The sequence below is a fragment of the Microsporum canis genome, genomic scaffold (genome assembly GCF_000151145.1).
Source record: "Microsporum canis CBS 113480 supercont1.2 genomic scaffold, whole genome shotgun sequence".
In the NCBI taxonomy this organism is placed as follows: Eukaryota; Fungi; Ascomycota; class Eurotiomycetes; order Onygenales; family Arthrodermataceae; genus Microsporum; species Microsporum canis.
Window position 1 is genome coordinate 1974868 of NW_003299168.1, and position 18067 is coordinate 1992934.

General features: G+C 46.6%; 7 protein-coding genes across 7 annotated transcripts; 5 read left to right on the forward strand and 2 right to left on the reverse strand.

The window, feature by feature from the left end:
• Positions 1–1498: 1498 nt before the first annotated feature.
• MCYG_02180 (cyclin) lies at positions 1499–2697 on the reverse strand (the record flags this gene model as incomplete). The annotated part of the gene is made up of 2 exons (XM_002849200.1): positions 1499–2213; positions 2261–2697. 2 exons carry the CDS (start codon positions 2695–2697, stop codon positions 1499–1501), a joined length of 1152 nt encoding a protein of 383 aa, XP_002849246.1.
• A 6030-nt stretch (positions 2698–8727) lies between these two features.
• On the forward strand, positions 8728–10114 carry MCYG_02181 (arsenical-resistance protein; the record flags this gene model as incomplete). The annotated part of the gene is made up of 4 exons (XM_002849201.1): positions 8728–9001; positions 9091–9233; positions 9298–9384; positions 9458–10114. 4 exons carry the CDS (start codon positions 8728–8730, stop codon positions 10112–10114), a joined length of 1161 nt encoding a protein of 386 aa, XP_002849247.1.
• A 575-nt stretch (positions 10115–10689) lies between these two features.
• On the forward strand, positions 10690–11161 carry MCYG_02182 (uncharacterized protein; the record flags this gene model as incomplete). Its single annotated transcript, XM_002849202.1, has 2 exons — positions 10690–10848; positions 10901–11161. 2 exons carry the CDS (start codon positions 10690–10692, stop codon positions 11159–11161), a joined length of 420 nt encoding a protein of 139 aa, XP_002849248.1.
• Positions 11162–11322: 161 nt separating this feature from the next.
• On the reverse strand, positions 11323–13141 carry MCYG_02183 (conserved hypothetical protein; the record flags this gene model as incomplete). Its single annotated transcript, XM_002849203.1, has 4 exons — positions 11323–11717; positions 11766–12017; positions 12049–12242; positions 12291–13141. 4 exons carry the CDS (start codon positions 13139–13141, stop codon positions 11323–11325), a joined length of 1692 nt encoding a protein of 563 aa, XP_002849249.1.
• A 382-nt stretch (positions 13142–13523) lies between these two features.
• Positions 13524–14393, forward strand: MCYG_02184 (uncharacterized protein; the record flags this gene model as incomplete). The annotated part of the gene is made up of 4 exons (XM_002849204.1): positions 13524–13537; positions 13735–13992; positions 14045–14199; positions 14368–14393. The coding sequence occupies 4 exons, from the start codon at positions 13524–13526 to the stop codon at positions 14391–14393; spliced, it is 453 nt and encodes a 150-aa protein (XP_002849250.1).
• Positions 14394–14882: 489 nt separating this feature from the next.
• Positions 14883–15290, forward strand: MCYG_02185 (uncharacterized protein; the record flags this gene model as incomplete). Its single annotated transcript, XM_002849205.1, has 1 exon — positions 14883–15290. One exon carries the CDS (start codon positions 14883–14885, stop codon positions 15288–15290), a length of 408 nt encoding a protein of 135 aa, XP_002849251.1.
• A 1119-nt stretch (positions 15291–16409) lies between these two features.
• Positions 16410–17705, forward strand: MCYG_02186 (VEG136 protein; the record flags this gene model as incomplete). The annotated part of the gene is made up of 2 exons (XM_002849206.1): positions 16410–17240; positions 17274–17705. The coding sequence occupies 2 exons, from the start codon at positions 16410–16412 to the stop codon at positions 17703–17705; spliced, it is 1263 nt and encodes a 420-aa protein (XP_002849252.1).
• Positions 17706–18067: the final 362 nt, after the last annotated feature.

Genomic DNA, 18067 nt, shown 5'->3' on the forward strand with positions numbered 1-18067 from the left:
TAGAACGCTGCATGAGCCTCTTCAGAGGCCAGTTAACAGGACAAACGGTTTGTCCCAGTGTCAGTGGTGAGCATGCCATTGGGGTTGGGTGTGAAGCCCGGGGTAAAAAGCCAGGGTGTAAGAAAAGATCCCCACGATGCCAGGGATGGGCGTACGCTTTCATCAGTAACTAGATGAGAGGCACAAATAACGCGAAACTATCAACATCCCTAGCTCTCAACCATCTATGGAAAGGTTCCCTTTGTGATAAGATGCCAATGGCTGACTGTGTCCAGCGGTTCCATAGCTAGTCTCTCTGGCCCCCTCGGCTCGTTCCATAATAGCATCTGCATGATCATATATCCAGCAAGGACGGCGTATGCGAGATCGTGTGAACCCTGGCAAATCGCACATTAATATCAAATGAAAGACAACAGGAGAGTCAACAGCCTCGAGTCTTTCGTTAAGGGCCCGTCACTGGGCATCCAAGATTTAACTGGATGAGTGCGCCCCCCGCTGACCCAGCGCACTTTTGAGGTCGCGTCTTTCTCTCGCCACACTTATTTATGTTGCCTGCCGCCTCTGGGATGGGTATCAACTGGCACTTGAGACTGTAGGATCGATAAAATAGCGAATGAGAGGTTGATATTAACTGTTGGTGGCGGATGGTTGCTGCGTATGTATGTAGGTATCCATGCTGGGTTGGATTTATCCCGCTGCGCGCCATCGCTGGGAAGGCCATAATCGCTGCGATGCCATAGGTATCACGGCCCAAAGAGTGACGTTATGGCATTGTAGTGCAGTGCCTAGCTCGCTATCTGAGTCAAGGCAGAAGCGTTCTCCTGTCTGCATCGATCGTGGCGTTGGAGGTTGAAGCTTCTAGAAAATCATCTTCCATGTGTCGACACTAATTACTAGTTTACCCCTAAAGTCTCCATACGAAGTTTGAAACCAAGACAGCAGATCATTTATCGTAGATTGTTAAGTCAGTGTAGTGGTATCTTCATTACTACTGTATTTATATAAGAGACAAGATTTAAACCGAACAGCGATCTGTTAATATTTATGTATGGATCAAACACTCTTCCCAAGAAAAGAGGACCAACGCCACTGCCATGCAATCGATTGAAAAGAGAACAACCAAAGGCATGAAACATCATATCACCTCATGTAAAGCAGATATCCTGTTAATCCACTGGGAGTGGCAATGAAAGAGTGTATAATGCAGGCGTATTTAACCAAAGAGCCAGTAAAAAGCGAGTGAGAAAATGCAGGAAGCCCAAAAACGCCTTTTAGATGCATACATTAGACGGGAGGAAAAGAAAAGAAAAGAAAAGAGAAAACAAAAGCTCTGTGTTCTGTATTCATATCATGGGGAAGGGAGCTGGTAGTTTTTAACGAGTCCAGCTCGGGTTCGTGGTTGTTGGGGCGGCGGTATAATTCGAGTGAGGAGGAGGATGACGGTAGGTAGGATGGGTTTTGTCTCGACAAATGAAAATGATCTATAATATCTCTAGGCCTATGCCACTGGGCGGGCCTTGCGTTTCTCCATGTATGAACCTGCGGCAGAGCCGAAGAATCTAGAAATGATACCTCCGGTTCCCGAGCCAGCCGTCTTTGCGCGTTTCTGTGGCTGCATCTCGTTTGAGAAGGTGATGGTATGGCCCTTTGCCTTTGGACGTACCATCTGAATGTCGACATAGCTATACGCCAGGTGAGAGGAGCCTGGGCTGGTGCTGCCGTCGGCAACAACGACCTCATGGAAAGAGGACGCGGTGTCGATGCTGGCAGGGGTTCCTCGAGAGCTGGGCGCCAAACTGGAAGATCGGGACGACGAGCCGTGATTGGAGTCGGCATGGCCGAGGGCCGGTAGATCGAGGACAGAAGGCGGGGAAATAGAGCGACCAGATCGCTGTAGGGATTGGCGACGCTTATGACGTGCTATGCGATCGCTAGAATTGTCCGCGATCGAACGGGGAGAATCGTAGATGCCGCCCTGCAGACCATAGTCGCTTGGTAGACGAGCAGGGCTCTGGTCACGGGATGCCTGGGTCAGAGCTGCGCGGACGGCGAGTTCACGTTCACGTTCACGCTCCATCTCCATGTCGCATTGTGCCTGGAGCTGGCTGCGGATGGGAGCTAGGAAAGGCTCGAAGTGAAGGAAGAGATCCTCCTCGTTGACACGAGTGTCCCAGCGAGCAGGTAGAGAAGCTGGCGTTCCATCAGGTTGACCTCTGGTAGGGAGAAACCAAAGCCATCGTAGCCCTTGACCAGCGTATACCTGGACCAGTGCTTATTCTTTGGGCTGGAGTCGTTGAGGTTTTTGGCAGCCAGAATGAGAGCAGCCAGGAAGATACGGTGAGAGGTGCAGCGCATACCCTTGGCGACGGGGGGAAGCTTGTTCTTGAGCCGTGCCAGAAAAACAAGAGATGTCATGAGAGTAGGGACCTCAACATGGGAACGAGTGACAAGCGAGAAGATGAACGCCTCCAATGGCGGGAGAGGAGGAAGATGAGACTCGTCCGCAGCCTTGAGATTGGGGGATGCTGGTGGCGTGAGGGTTCCTTGCTGGGTGACAGGCCCTCGAATAGCACGGTCCTCGCATCGAATCACCATAGAAGACTGTCTGGCGAGATACGATATCATCTCGCATGAAACCGGCATGGTAATGAACTCATTGAGAGCTGCACGGTTGAGAGCAACGTTTGACTTTGCCATGTTGGTATGAATGAGCTGTAACGAATACTTGTGTGTCCTTGAGAATGTTCAACCCGGTATGGCGAGATATAGAAATGGAGTTTGTCGAGTTTGGATAAGTAGACAAATGTCGTAAATTAAAGTGGTTGTAGTAACTTCTTGTCTTTTTTTCGAGATTCCGACCAGCGGAATAAATCAGACAAAAGGAAATCAAGGGCGACCCGTAGAGAGTCGCGGTGTTAAGAGAGAAAAAAAATAAATAAAGTCGTAATGGCGGATCGATGATGTTATTCTGTTGCATCCGTTAGACATGCCCGGCGCTCAAAGGATGAATGAGAAATGCATGCAAGAAGAGGCGGTCTCCAGGGGTAGTAAGTAGTCTTTTGGGGCAAAAATGCAAACGAACAAGCAAGGGTCGGCAGCACTTACTCAGATATCCAGACAGGCTGTGAAGGTAGTTCTCGTTATGTCTGTCGAGCAACTGGCTTATTCAGATTCTCTCCCGAATAAAAAAGTGTAACCGATGGCCGGCGGAGTATTCCAGATACAAGCAGGGAAGAAAGAGGTCGATGATAAGCCAAAAGGAAATAAAAAAACAAGCAAAATGCAGAAGATGCGTCTATGGGGGTATGGGGAAAATGCGATTCTAATAAATGGAAAAATTGATAAAAGTAAAAGAGACTCGTGAGACGTATCAAACGCCTTCTGATGCAGTATTAGGTATGTGTGGGAAAAAGGATGGAGGGAATAGGCATGTGGTTAGTTCTCGTGAAGAGGGAGAGACACAGAGAGGGAGAGTGTGTGGAAGGGGAAGAAAAACGAAAAGACAAGACTGTTAGTGAAGAAAGGCAGAGCAGCAGATCAGGAGGATGAGAAGTGCATGAATATATACCCTCGTAGTGTGGCCTTAAGACAGCATAAAACCTTCGGGAGGCCAACTCCAGAACGCCATCTTTCACACTCTCTATCCGTTTGTCTCGACCCTCTCCTGGGTGCCGGCGGTTGCTGATGCGTTAGCGGTCCCGTCATGAAGACGCCCTTGACAAACGACTGGCCGTGAGAGGACGCTGGCACCTAACCGCCAGCCATGGATCAACGGCACACAAAGTATTCTATTTTCGAGGGTCCGAGGGCGGGATGCCTGGATGGACCTCTTGCATTCAAGAATACGCGCTCTCATCTGCGATGATGTTACAAGGCCCCTGACAAGAATAGCAGCAACCTTTTTGTCCAAAAGAAAAGAAAAAGAACTTCCTTCCTCAGCACGCGCCGGGGGAGGGGGGGAGGGAAAAGGACGATCCACAGCGGCCAAGCTAACCCAGTCATGCAGCTGAGGGCGCCAGTCTGGAGATGCAGGCCTTGCGGGCGAGATCATTCGCCAGCAGTCAAGCCTTGGAGGGAAGATGCAGGCCCCAATCACAGCCGCCAGCCAGACGGGCGTCAAGTGTTTCATGCAACGTTTGAGACTTGCCCCCCCCCGAAGTCCGGCCTTCTCCAGGTACATCTTTTTAACTCTTTGAGTACTTATTCTGGCGTTGCCATGAGAGAGCGGGTGGCCCTGTCCGAGCTAGTTGAGCTGGCCGACGGCCGCAGGGGAAGACACCGTATTAACTCGACTCGCAGGACGGAGTATAAGAAAAAACAGGGAGAATAAACAGCGTCAAGCTACTTATGCTCCGGGTCATCCTCAAATCAGGCGTCAACCCAATGTGACTATTTTGACTTTAGGTCGTAAAATATTCCGTTCTTGTCCTTGTTCTCCGTCCAAGTGCTTGTTTGTAGTGTCTATGCATAGAGGAATTGTGTGCAGTATCCCTGCTAGAAAGGGGGTGAACTGGCCAATACCCTGGCGCACTGCTGTTTGTGTCTTCTAATCCTGCGACAGAACTCGCTCCACAGCGACATGTCCGTCTCGTTAGTGGGAGGTTTTCCATCTTGACGATGCGACTGAGCATCCAGCATGAACCAACACGCTGACGTCCTCACGGTCGAGAGGGAGGTTAGGCAGAGCGACGTGGACGTGGTCGAGTCGAGAGATGCCTTCGTCCTCGCGGCCGTGTTTTATCATGTGTTTCATCACGGGTCTTGCCCTTGTTGATGCGTTGTTCGCTTGTTCGTTGTTCTCCTGATAGTAGTTGATGCCGGAGACCATGTCATGCGAAAACTTTTGTGTGATGGGGGGGGGGGGGGGGGGGAGAGGACGCCGTTCTATCGCTTCTTCAAGGCCTTGCATAAGCTGCTCGTCCATTACTCATGGCATAAATACATAACAGCGTAACTAGCTGATAACTGATAGTCTCTTTGGCAGTTCGACTCGATCCTTGCGTTCAATATAATATACATCCGTACTGGCTGATGACCAAATTTGGGGCTACAACCATCGAACATTGTTACTCACCGTCGAACCGCAAAACCGCAGACTTAGTAATCTCCAACTAGCAGACAGAGGAAGACTTTGTCTGGAGACGTTATTCTATGACTGAGTATTCTTCCTTAACTGTTGGTTCCAAGGCCGCCGCTGCTGCTTGTCTGCTCCTTCAAGCGATTCTAGTTCCGCCTGGGCGTTAACTTAACAGAAATAGAACAAGATCGTAACTACTGATATGATAATAATAGCATTTATTTCATGCATCCTCCGACTTGGGCCCATGTCAATATTATATAACATGCGATATAACAGTTTGCCAGGGGCCCATGAGGCCGCCCTATTGGCCTGTTTCAGCTTGTCCTCTCGTCGTCTATCCGGACGCTTCAAGTAGCCTTCTGCTTCTTCTCTCTAGCCGCCCATGCCTTTCTTTGGCTCGACTCCAACAGGCAACATGATTTATTATTATCCCAAAACAGTTGCATGATCAACGGGATTTCGTTTCTTCAGGATATATTCTTCCCGGATAAAAATAGCCTGACCAACAGTCTGAAAATACAAGGAAGAAGCCGTTGGCACTATAACTGTTGCAACAGCTGACTGCAAAGGACAGGGCCGGGAAGAGCAAGTCTACCAGTTGCGGAAGAAATATCATACCAACACATAACCCGCTTCTCCACATACACATCATGTCCGACGTCTAAACCTCGATGTAAAGGGATGAGACTTTAACTGAAAGAGGACCGTTTGATGGAGAGGCGTCATGCTCAGCAAAGCATCATGCAGACACAGCGTAAATTCCTGCTACATTGAGGAACTTACAAATGTCAGTTTTGGGGCCCCCCTTCTTTTGAAGGCCGAAGTGATCATGCAAAAGAAGGTTCTATACCCTTTAATTTGGGAACCAGAGTATTCCCTATTATGGTGAACAGTCCCGGGCCCTGGTTATCCATGATACATAGAAACAATTACTAGCACTCGGTACCTCTATGCCATCCTGTTGGTTATTGCTTCTTGAATATACATACCAGGTGATAACTCATGAAACGCTCCGTTCATACATCCTGCGCCAGGGCTTGGGCATTCCCGTGAAAGGCGACAGGTGGCGCCATTTACCTTGAAGAAAGGTTGATATTTGACCTTGTCCGCCGTTGTTCTGGTTTCAAATTGGAACTCTTGATCAACTAAGAAGCAAGTCCAGATGCCTACAGGTTACGGTCATGAGCTGAATCCCAGCTAGCACATGCAGCGCTGCCACCTTCTCCACCTGAATAACGTCCCCATCGCAACACCAGGCTCTCTTGGACCTCACTATAAGGGTTAAGTGTACCCGTGAATCAACCAAAAAGGATCACATGCGTTGGCCGCCGTACAACTCCCAACAACAGACTATTTCTCGGGGTATTCTATCAGGCCAGGCCCATCTTCCTCTTTTGGGTGGCATTAACCGCTGGTCGGGAAATGAATTCGTGCTTCCACCGCTCCCACCTCTAGCATTAAAAGGGGGGGAGGAAGGGAGAGGGGAGGGGGGCGATGAAGGTGCATCAAATTACACGAAAACAGAAGATTGTCCAGGTATTATGGAGCTTGTATGCGTAAATAAGATATCCTACCGTGGATAATCCAAGTTACGCATACGTGTGAGATGATATCTGGATCACACCTCCAGGAACACGTTGATCCAGCCCGCTTAGAGTACAGATATTCTAACCCCTTTGCTGTTTAGGGAACGACCGATGTTTAGTCAAAGGGTCGATGCTGATCTCCGTTGCAAAAACCTGTTTTCAGCACAGCGCTGTCGTTACACATTTAGATGCTGCCCAGTGAGATGTCTCACAGAAAACAGCAGATCTGTGTTCGGCCCTCTCTACGGCACTAGAGACTCCTACTATGTGGACAAGATGCGTACATAGTACGGTATTTGCAGACCAGCCATAAAATCAATCAGAGCCTTGAGGAAATCGCACGGCTCACATGTTACACGGCATAGCCGGGTCGAGCACATCGCCATGACATGGAATCAGGGGTAAAATATCATCAACAGGTGTGATAGTTAGGACTTAAATAGCGACGTTCAGCACCTTCGCTTGCTCTCTATATCTATCGCATCCTTCACTTATCTCTATTCGCTCATTCACCTATCCTTAAGCTCACTTTCCCATTCAACCTTATCCGTTCTTTAAGCAACTGATTTCCCAGTGAGTTAGTTGTACTATATTACATTTTATTACCAAAGTATATCGATTAACAGGCGCAGAATCCATTTCCAAAATGAAGGTCCAGGCTGTTCTCGTCTTCTTCGCCAGCGCCTTGGCTCTGGCCGCGCCAGTCGCTGAGAAGCGAGACCTCCCTGTATGTTTTCACAGCTTTCATCCTTACCGTCGTTACCTTGTGGCTAATACTTGATGACTATAGGTTCTCGGAACTCTTGGAGTAAGTGCTGCGTAAAAATTTGGGGTCTCAGAGACCGAATGATTAACCATTCCTACCACTTTCTACTTTCTAGACAGCCGCCAAGTTACCGGTAAGTGTATCGTCACCACTCCTCGGCAAATCTGGAAAAATCATCTAGATGGGTCGAAGGCCTGCTGTTGATACGGGATTTTTTTTGGATCTTATAGGGAAAACTCCAGGATATTGTAAGTGCTTCAGAGACGGGTGCTCGTTGGTATGATGGCTGTGGATAACTGACCTATCATTCAAGACATCCAAACTTCTACCAACCACGGGACTCGGGAATCTGGGTGGAGGCGTAAGTACTCCTCTATGACCTTAAAGAAGAGACCAAAAAGGATAGATATGACTAACATTTGGAACCATTGCTTTGATTTTAGCAAGTGAGTACTTTCCCAAAGTTATCAAGCCAGTGAGGGATAGAGTTGACTTGTTCTCCTTGTCTTTGATCGGGTATAGAAGGTAAGAATGTCCTCATAATTTCTTGGTACACAGGACGAGCATTGGCTGACTGATAATCGCGGTATATAGTGATGGAATGAACCTAGCTTCGCTGGAGAAGTTATTATGGATTTCGGGGGCTTCCCTTCTTGTCATACCTTTTTTGCAATGTGTCGGTGATGGATCGTTTGAATATTCTGCAATGTGGAGACCCATGATCCTTTGGTACTTTGGTAAGAATTACTCTAGCCCTAGGAACACCCTATAATTTTGAAAAGGCCGCTAACAACTTATTGTAATCATAAGACCGCAATTTGGATTTCTTTGGGTTTTCGGATAATTATGCGTGGAAAAACAATTGTGCAGGAGATATGCTAGCGATTCGTCATTTGATATTCCATGAACTATTTATCCAGTCACAGTTGTCGCGTCTTTCGTCTTCTGCCCTTCTCCTGTAGTCTTACAATTTCTCCCTTCTCAGTTGTAAGTGTCAAATCTGAGAATGAGATGAAATTTCTGGTAGTGTTGACTAAGATATGAATAAGCGCGAATATGACAGCAAGTTTTGTCATCAAACCTTAAGTCACGTGTAGATATCATATCTCTGGCCAACCAGAGAATATCGGTGACATCTTCAACTTGCTGAAAGAATGTCTTAATTGTGAGTGCAAAGCCGAGGAACAGTAAAACTTTTCATCGGAGCGGTAATAGTAGAAGATTCAATCCTTGCGCAGCATCAATTCTAATACCCCTTTATATCAGCTATGTCCGCTTCAGCGACAAGATCAGAGATGACGCAGCTTCCCTCCACAGCGAAAACAGAGGCTCAAAACCAAAGCGAAACTCTGCACCAGATACAAGATACTGAGAAGCTATCACAGGATACCCCTGGAGCCGAAAAGGAGGAACCAACATCTATATTTCAAGGCCTTGGTATTCTTGACCGGTTTTTAGCTCTATGGATCTTTCTGGCAATGGCAATCGGTATCATTCTCGGGAATTTTGTGGATAATATAGGACCTGCTTTACAAAAGGGAGCCCTTGTGGGCGTCTCACTGCCAATTGGTATATACAAGTTTCCCTACTGAGTTATATATCTTTATCGTTTATGATCCAACTTAAGGAGAACACTAATACTGAGTACTCATGTTCAGCGATTGGGTTACTTGTCATGATGTATCCAATCCTCTGCAATGTGCGCTTCGAGTCTTTGCATCATGTGTTCGAATCTCGTGAGATATGGATTCAGTTGGCCTTTAGCATATTTATAAACTGGATCATTGCTCCATTTCTCATGGTAAACAAACATCGAGTTGAACCTGTGCCAGATTTATTAAAGCTAACAAAATAACTCCTTAAAGCTAGCGCTTGCATGGGCATTTTTACCAGATGAACCTGAGCTCAGAGAGGGACTGATTTTGGTCGGCCTAGCTAGATGTATTGCCATGGTATGTATCCTTTTCTGCTTCGATTCTACTATGTTGGTATTTCAGCGACTTGCTGTTAATGATTTCTGTTTAGGTTCTTATCTGGACGGGCCTTGCAGGAGGGGACAATGAATACTGCGCAATCTTAGTTGCCGTCAACTCCTTGTTGCAGATGGTGCTCTTTGCTCCCCTTGCGCTACTATTTATCAAAATAATTAGCCACTCAGAGACCTCGATCTCACTATCTTATCCTGTGGTAGCAGAGAGCGTTGCTGTCTTCCTTGGGATACCTCTTGGTGGTGCCATAGTCACCCGGCTTATCCTGCGGAACTTTGCTGGACCCACATGGTACGATAAGGTATTCATGAAGTGGCTTAGTCCATGGTCCTTAATTGGGTTATTATTCATCATCCTGGCCCTCTTTGCATCTCAGGGGAAGCAGGTTGTTCATCAAATCGTGTCCGTTGTTCGAGTCGCTGCACCCCTTCTAGTATATTTCATCATAGTGTTTTTCTCTACACTATACCTCACTTTTCGGCTGGGCTTTGGATATCGATTGTCAACCACGCAAAGTTTTACCGCTGCAAGTAATAACTTTGAGCTTGCAATTGCAGTTGCGATTGCAACATTTGGTACAGAGAGCAGTCAAGCTCTTGCTTCAACCGTTGGTCCATTGATAGAAGTTCCTGTTCTTTTAAGCCTGGTTTATTTTGTCAGGTTTGTTGCTAAAAGGACCAAATGGAATCCCTAGAGGGCAACGCTTGATACCTACTTTGATTAGCAGGCGTTATTGTACGGTCTATAGACCCTCAGCCAATACAAGGCATACTCTTGTCTCAATAACTTCTAGTAACGTGTATATAACAGCGAAATTCTAATAGAAAGTACGTTAAAAGGCATCAACAACCAAAATGTCACGCTTAAGGAGTCAGAGAGAAGCCGGAGCACAGGTTCGAGTACAGAGTACGGTAAAGAGCTGCCTTGCCACAAATCCATATCTTATACTCTGTAAACAAGGGAGACGCGTAAATGATTGAGACTAAGGCCTTGGCGCGTTAGCCCCCTCCATGACGTAGCGGGGTAGATCAAAACAACCAAGCTACTCTTTTGGTTTTGATAATTATTTGCGATGCAGGTCACAAACTGTAAGTCCATCTTACCCGTTTCATCTGGGTCAATCAAATTCTTTACCATCACATTCTTTGGGTACTGAAAATAATACTGTCGTTTTACCGTATGGAACCAGCATTGCTCTTCATCTAATTGCTCCCTTACTAACGTTATACCGAAGCTGGATAGTGTCCACCAAACTGCGCTTCCCTCACTATGGAAACCGTGCTTCCGGAGAAAGCAGAACAAAAGAGAAAGCAGATAAAAGATATGATCGCGAAAGATGCTGTGGCCCACGAAGGGGATAACAAGCAGTATAATACTTACGAGATCAACTTCGCATTGAAGGAAATGCTAATAGAAATGGGGTTCCCGGTAAGAACTAGTGGTCTATATGTGCGTATTTAGGTGGCTAAGATCTTACCAGAATATGGACTGGACTATGTGGCTTTTCACAAAACCAAGGATAATTATTAACAATTCTCGGAAAATGGATGTTGTTCCTATATACATCCTATCTGGAGAACAAGCTATTGCCCCGGATTGTATATTGAAAGAAGGGTATTCCGTGAATTTTACGAATCAACCGGTGCTCCAACCCAAGGTCGTTGTTGTTTTTATATTTCCCTTCGATAAACAGTCGACAAGCCCCGCTCAATCACTTGATGCTCCCAGGGTACAACATTAGTGGGCGGCAAGGTGTTCTGGATGCTACGACTAAAAGACTGATCAAAGTTCCTTGTCAAACACCTCACATATTAACGCTTTGCTAAGATATTTTTATCGAGTGTGTCATATAAGATCACAGGGTCGAATGGAGGCATATGTCCTGCCCAGGCATCATAGGATTTAACTTAAGAATCCAGTCACCCTGCCTGGACACCTCTGAATGTAAGCATGTTGGCAGTCACCCTGCCCGGACAGCTCTGGGTCAAACATAAGCGTGTTGGCCCAGTCACCCTGCCCGGACAACTCTGGGTCAAACATAAGAATGTTGGCCCAGTCACCCTGCCCGGACAGCTCTGGGTCAAACATAAGCGTGTTAGCCCAGCCACCCTGCACCAACGTAGAACTTAGTACGTTCCGTGGGCCTTGGTTATATGAACCATGCGTGTCAGACTGAGGTTGGGCTAGTTGAAATGATATACCCTCGGGAATCTCTTGTAGTACCGGCGGCTGTAGGACGGTTGGTTCGTATGGCAGGTGAGCCCCGGTAACCGCGGTTCTTGGGATAACATTGCATGCTAATGATATTAGCAAGCATATTTGATACATCAAGAGTGAAGACTCACTGCTGGGTCGAGCTTCAGTTGATGATGGAAGATTTGGTGACGCAGCTCGCTCGTGCTGGGCAGTAGTCAAAACAGCATTGTGGGAGCAATTCGTCGTCCTCGAAGGCCTATGTATAGGCTCTTCCGGAAGATGCTGATTATGGTTGTCTCCAGTAGAACGCGTCTCGCCATCATGTGCAGGAGGATGTAAAGTTCTCAGTTGGTACTTTTGTACTCCTTGTCGTCGCCTCTTCGCGCCTAATAGAGTCAACTCTATCTCCCAGGGGTAGTCATTCAAACTTACTCGATTTATGCCCGTTTTGGCTAGCATTCCGCTTTTTGTACATCTCTAGAGGACGAAAACGTTCCCGTAACTTTGAGGAAATATCCTCTCCAAGACGTTCTAACTCCCATTTTTTCACGATGTTTTCAATCTTCAAGCCACGGAGGGAGTTGGATACCTCAGGGATATATTTACGGAGGCCTCGGTGCGTGTATCTAAAATGTAAAGTCAGTATTGTAAATAGAAATGATATGGCAACTTACTCGGTCTCTGAAATCTCCAGTGGTAGAGCAATCAGGTAACCTGGGTGTCCAAGTTCCAATACCCACGCGTTATAACCTCGACCCAGCTCTATGTCAGAGCGAAGATTTTTGCGTATTTCATCATGGTCGCCCGACAACGGATGCTGCGCCTTTATTTCTCTAGCGAGTTTATTTGCCGCACCCCAGACGAATCCATTTTCGGAACAATACCCATATTCGGTGGCCAATAGAAAGAAATTGCGTAGATCGAACCGACGATGAATCTTCACAATGTCTCCGATTTCCTCGCACTGGCGAATCTTTAAATATGCTGCCACTAGGCCCCCAGAGGTAGGAAGATACCCTTGAGAAAGAGCTTTAAAAAGGGGACCGGAGCCCTTTTCCACTTTGCAGTTCTCTAAAATCGTGTGCAGTGATGATGGTATTTTGATTTTAGTCAAAGAGGGAAATCTGCGGCGTTTATCCCACGAACTCACTCTCTTCCCGTGAGCTTCGTCTCCCTCCACAGCTCCATCTTCATCTTCATCACTGCTGTTATCTTCTTCCTCACCTGCTCTCTCCGCGTCTCTGTCTCCCCCATTGGCACTTCCAACTTCGTCTTCGTTTTCTTCACGTATCTGTTCATCTTCTTCATCTCCCTCCCCATTTTCGTCTCTCTTCTTCCCCAATAAATGCTCTAAAGTTTGTGGGAGCCATCCGATATACTGTCTTTCTGTATTTGGCAGTGTATCGTAGCAGCCCCTACATTCTTCGAGCGATATCACCTCCTTGTTTTCTCTTAAAAAGTTGGCCAAAGCGATGAGGAGCCCCTTTAGCATTTGGAGCCTTTCGGTAACAGGACTTGGGTTCATGGTCAGAGAGAGAAAGCAGCACGATGGGCTCCCTTATTTTATCCAAAAACAGTTGATGTAACAGGAAGGGCGGCTGTCACGTCTTCTTAAAGGCTGTCCCCACCCCTGGTCCACTTGCTAGCCAGCTGGGGGTCAGAAATCCAATCTTACTTTTTAACTATGATTTTAGCGCAAGCTTTCTCGGGCCGTGATGGGGATCCCGAAACCTAGCTGAGCTTGAAGGTCCAGCCAGGCCTCTTCCAAATTTTGAGGGCAGGATGCAAATCGACGAGATGGTAGAGCCATCTCTATTCCGTGTTTTTTTTTCCCTTTTAGAGAGAATTGTCTATAAGAAAGCTCACTGCTCCTTGGGAGCTTTTGGGCGCCTTTTTCTGCCTGAACCATGCATGTTCCACGGTCAGCAAGATATAGTCCTTATCCGGTGGTTACGATCACAACATGTCCCTGCTTGAGTGTCTGTCTTCCTGGCTGGGGTTGTGTTTGGGCAGACGGAAAAGCAGCGTGAAAGTGTTTCCCTCGAATACACAATCTACAGAGTATACATGCTTCCCTCCCTTTCGCTATGTTTGGCGGATGCTAACGGCTAGCTATAGATCGATGCATGAATCGCTTTTTATAGACCAAACACATGAAGTCCTTCGACTCAATGGGATGAAAGGTAATAATCCCCTGGTCGAAGTTAGGACCCACGATGGCAGTATCAGACATGGAGACTGTCGCTGGGTGGATTTTGCACACATGTCACGAGCATGGGAGGTATACCAGAGAGATGACGGAGAGACTTTCAACCCAAGTATCAAATCGATGATCTTCCTCTGCCACAAGGCTGGTAAACAGACACATAAGCGTTGGTAAGCATCCCATCTGTATTATACCTCCGAGTACCCACTGACCTTGTGCAAGGCGTGGTCGAATGGTTGTGGCGAACACAGACGCCGTAGACCGTATCGAAAGCTACCAGGGAGTTATTTACGGCACTGCGACAGGTGGTAGGCATATGGTCTTAGCTACTGCTTGGGTTCGAAGAAAAAGGGAGCAAGTTATCTTCCCGAGTGTTAGTATGTACTGGAGCCGTAGAGTGGGTGATAACCCCTCAAACATGGAGTGGCAGCATATAGAGAGGTATTTAGCAGCAGAGTCTCAAGGATCTGATCCTGTCTTCAGTTACAGTTTTCACCAATAGCAGTGATATTCTAACCTCCTCGCCAACCTCCAGCTCGGCATAGAAATGGTCCTAGTCTGCTGCCTGTGAAAAGTAATTACCTTTCTTAGTATTTGCATTCCCCTTGGACAAACAGTCGACTGCCTTTGGCTATGCCATCAGTGGTCCCACAGGGGCCCACCTGCATACGCTGCCAAGTCAAGGCGAAAATGCCCTTTGCATTCGTCAAACATATCTTACAGGAAAGATGAACAGTATGAGCCTCCGTTTCTTTACTCTACCTGTATATTTGAACATTGATCCAGTCTCAATTCAGAACTTCCACTTCCAGAATTACCATGTTATAACTCCATTCGTAAGTAATGATATAATTAAAAGAGTAGCGGAAGATATTTGAGGCATGTCAAATTCAGGACTCAGCAGGTGAAATACGTTTCCAACGAAGCTGTAACCATTACGTGCATGGTCTAGAATATAAGAGCTAGCAGGGATATAAAGGGGATAGCAGTGCCCAGTGGATATGGTATCTCTCTGAATACTTCTCCCAGTGTCCAAACGCGCCACACCCTTCCCCAAGCAATGGCCAGCCTAGACCCCAGTGAGTATGGTATCTACCAGCTACTACCCCCTAACGGTACCCGACGACCGGGGAAAGATTATTCTGGGACAATTCTCATTCATTGGATGCGTATTATGGATACCCAGGAGGACGTGGTGGATTCTAAATCTCAAGTGGCCGAATTTGAGTATAAAGGCGGAAAGCTGATAGAATCAACCAAAAATGAGCTCTGTTACCTACGGCATATCCTCAAGGGCCTGCCCCTAGGATCTACCTTGGCAATTCGACCTAGGGGGTATAAATTTTTCGGCGCAAGGGTGAAAAGAACAGGGAATAAGCTGATCCTTGTATTAGAAACACAGGCTTTCCTGGGGAGGGGTCAAATGAAAGGTTTACTCTGTAAGAGGACCCAACCTCAAAAGGTTTAAACTGTGCCTAATCGTTGCAGGATATTCTCAATAATTCGGGATAGTACGCTCGGCATGGCTGAATGGGATCGATTGGTACTCCTTGATTATATCCCAGGAGTGGGGAAGTTCTTTGTTGAGCGGATGTCGCGCTCGAACTGGAATATTGCCGCCGAAAGTATCCCAGAGGAAGCAGAGGCCTGGGCGAAACTGGTTAAGGATAACTGGCGCGGATTTTGGTATGGCTTTTGGGAGCAATACTGTCGGGATGTTAGCGAGGTAAAGATCATTTTCGTCGAGTATCTTAGGGTCTGTACGAGAGTAGAAAGCCTTGATGCTTTCATGTGTTGAACTTCACTCTTTGCAATCCTCGGAGGGCATTCTTCCTGATCCTCTCTCTGATTCATCTTATTATTTCTTGGTCTCTTAACTTTTTGTTCTCTTTTTAGGCTACAGGTCTATCCAATGCCTGTTCTTGTAAGAAGCTCACAAATAATTATTTGAACTGTCCCTACCTAACAAATTGAACCATAAAACTTTCCTTTGTATGCTCTGGGACGGCCATCACCTGGCGGGAAAGGCGTATATATAAACGCATCTTTAATATATTCTCATTTTCAACACCTAGACGAACCCGCCTAGACAGAAATTATGTCCCAGACCGCCATGTATTATTTTCTGAGCATACCCTCACCCTTTGGTGTCGGCTGGAAGGAATGGAAACAGCAGAAAAGTTGCTGCAGCGTACTTCAAATTTCCTTCGCGCGAACCATTGATTAGGTAGTTATGGGTTTGCATGTACATAATATGATGAAAAGTCGCCTGGGCTATCTTAGAGACGGTTTTATCTGAAAGTACGCCATTTTTTGTTGACTTATAAAAGATGCTATGATATGAGCCTGATGAAAATCGTCAAAATCAATGGAAGAGTAGGTGCAGCGAATGGTGATTGGCTAAATGTGAAAAGTAAATATTTGGCTGATTAAGTAATGACTAAGTACAGAATTTTAGTCAGGTGTAATATCACGTGCAAATAAACCTTAGTTATCTCTGCTTATCGATAAGAATTTTCTGCCACTTTGAAGCGACGGCGACATCGTGATGATACTATAGAAAAGAAAAAAGAATGCAGACATAACCATGCCTCCGACGATATGTTTTAGCTGCAAATCTGCCCGTGCGGTTATTATTCGGCCAAAAAACCGCCACAAGCTTTGCAAGGAATGCTTTCTCGCCATTTTCGAGACAGAAACGCATCAAACGATCGTAAACAGCTCCCTATTCGTCCCAGGCGAGCGAATTGCTATTGGTGCCAGTGGTGGGAAAGATAGCACAGTTCTCGCCTCCGTTCTAAAGACATTGAACGAACGATATAATTATGGCCTTAATCTCGTTTTACTCTCTATTGATGAAGGAATCAAGGGCTACCGCGATGACAGCCTGGAGACAGTGAAACGAAATGCAGTTCAATACGACATGCCCTTGGAGATAGTCAGCTATGGAGAACTATACGGCTGGACAATGGATCAGGTTGTTGCGGAAATTGGGAAAAAGGGCAACTGCACCTATTGCGGCGTATTTCGTCGCCAAGCTCTCGACCGCGGCGCTGCAAAGCTGAATATCAAGCATGTTGTCACTGGGCACAATGCCGACGATGTTGCTGAAACAGTCATGATGAATCTACTGCGTGGTGATCTTCCTCGCCTGGCCCGTTCGACAAGTATCGTTACGGGTTCGGCAGCCAGCGATATTAAACGGAGCAAACCGTTGAAATATGCGTACGAAAAGGAGATTGTTCTTTATGCTCATTATAAAAAACTTGATTACTTTAGCACTGAGTGTATATACTCTCCCGAAGCGTTTAGAGGAAGCGCCAGGACACTTATCAAAGATTTGGAGAGAATCCGGCCAAGTGCTATTCTTGATATTGTCCGGAGTGGCGAAGATATGGCCAAACTAGTACCAGCAGAGGTATGTGGAGGCACTGGCTGTTCATCCACAAAGACAGCGACGAGGAATGAAGTCGACGAGTTTTCGTCCGGCGGATGCGGAAGTCAGAATGGAAGAAGTAGTGGTGGAGAAATGGCAGACATGGAGAAGAAACTTACAGAAGACGAAGATGCAAAGTCTCGCGAGACTGAAATATCTCTATCATCCCTTCCTACGAAGGCTGGAAAAACTATCACAAAACAAACCCCTGCAGTGAGCCAGGCCCGTGACAAAAAGCAAAAGCCCTTGAAGACACAAACGATGGGACAGTGCGAGAGATGCGGGTACATGTCCAGCCAAAAGATCTGCAAAGCGTGCATGCTTCTTGAAGGATTGAATAAAAACCGGCCAAAAACGAGCGTTGAGCTTGTTGTTGGTGTTGAAGAAGAAGAAGGCAGCTCGACATTAATGAGGCAAATGGAAAGCATTCAGCTGTCTGGTAGCTGACACTAGGGCATACCTACTACACCTCAGAAAATGCCTGATAACTCTCCGTGGGATACGCTGCCGTTCCCATTTGGCAGCCATTTTCTCAATTAATTATTGATTATGCCTTCATACGTGGTCACAAAGAGATTTCAGCAGTTAGGATCTCCCACGGAGGACCAGACGATATCTGAAAAACCTCTTAAATCTGGTGTCTGTGTCATGGTTTTACAGGTAGAGGTGTCTAGCAGATCTCTTATATATAGTATCTTAGGTTACGGCAACTGGTGTATATTTGAATAGAATAGATACCCAAAAATATTTAGATCTTTTCTTCCCACGACAGGGGCTCTAACGGATATTTACCACCTGTTTGTGCTGCA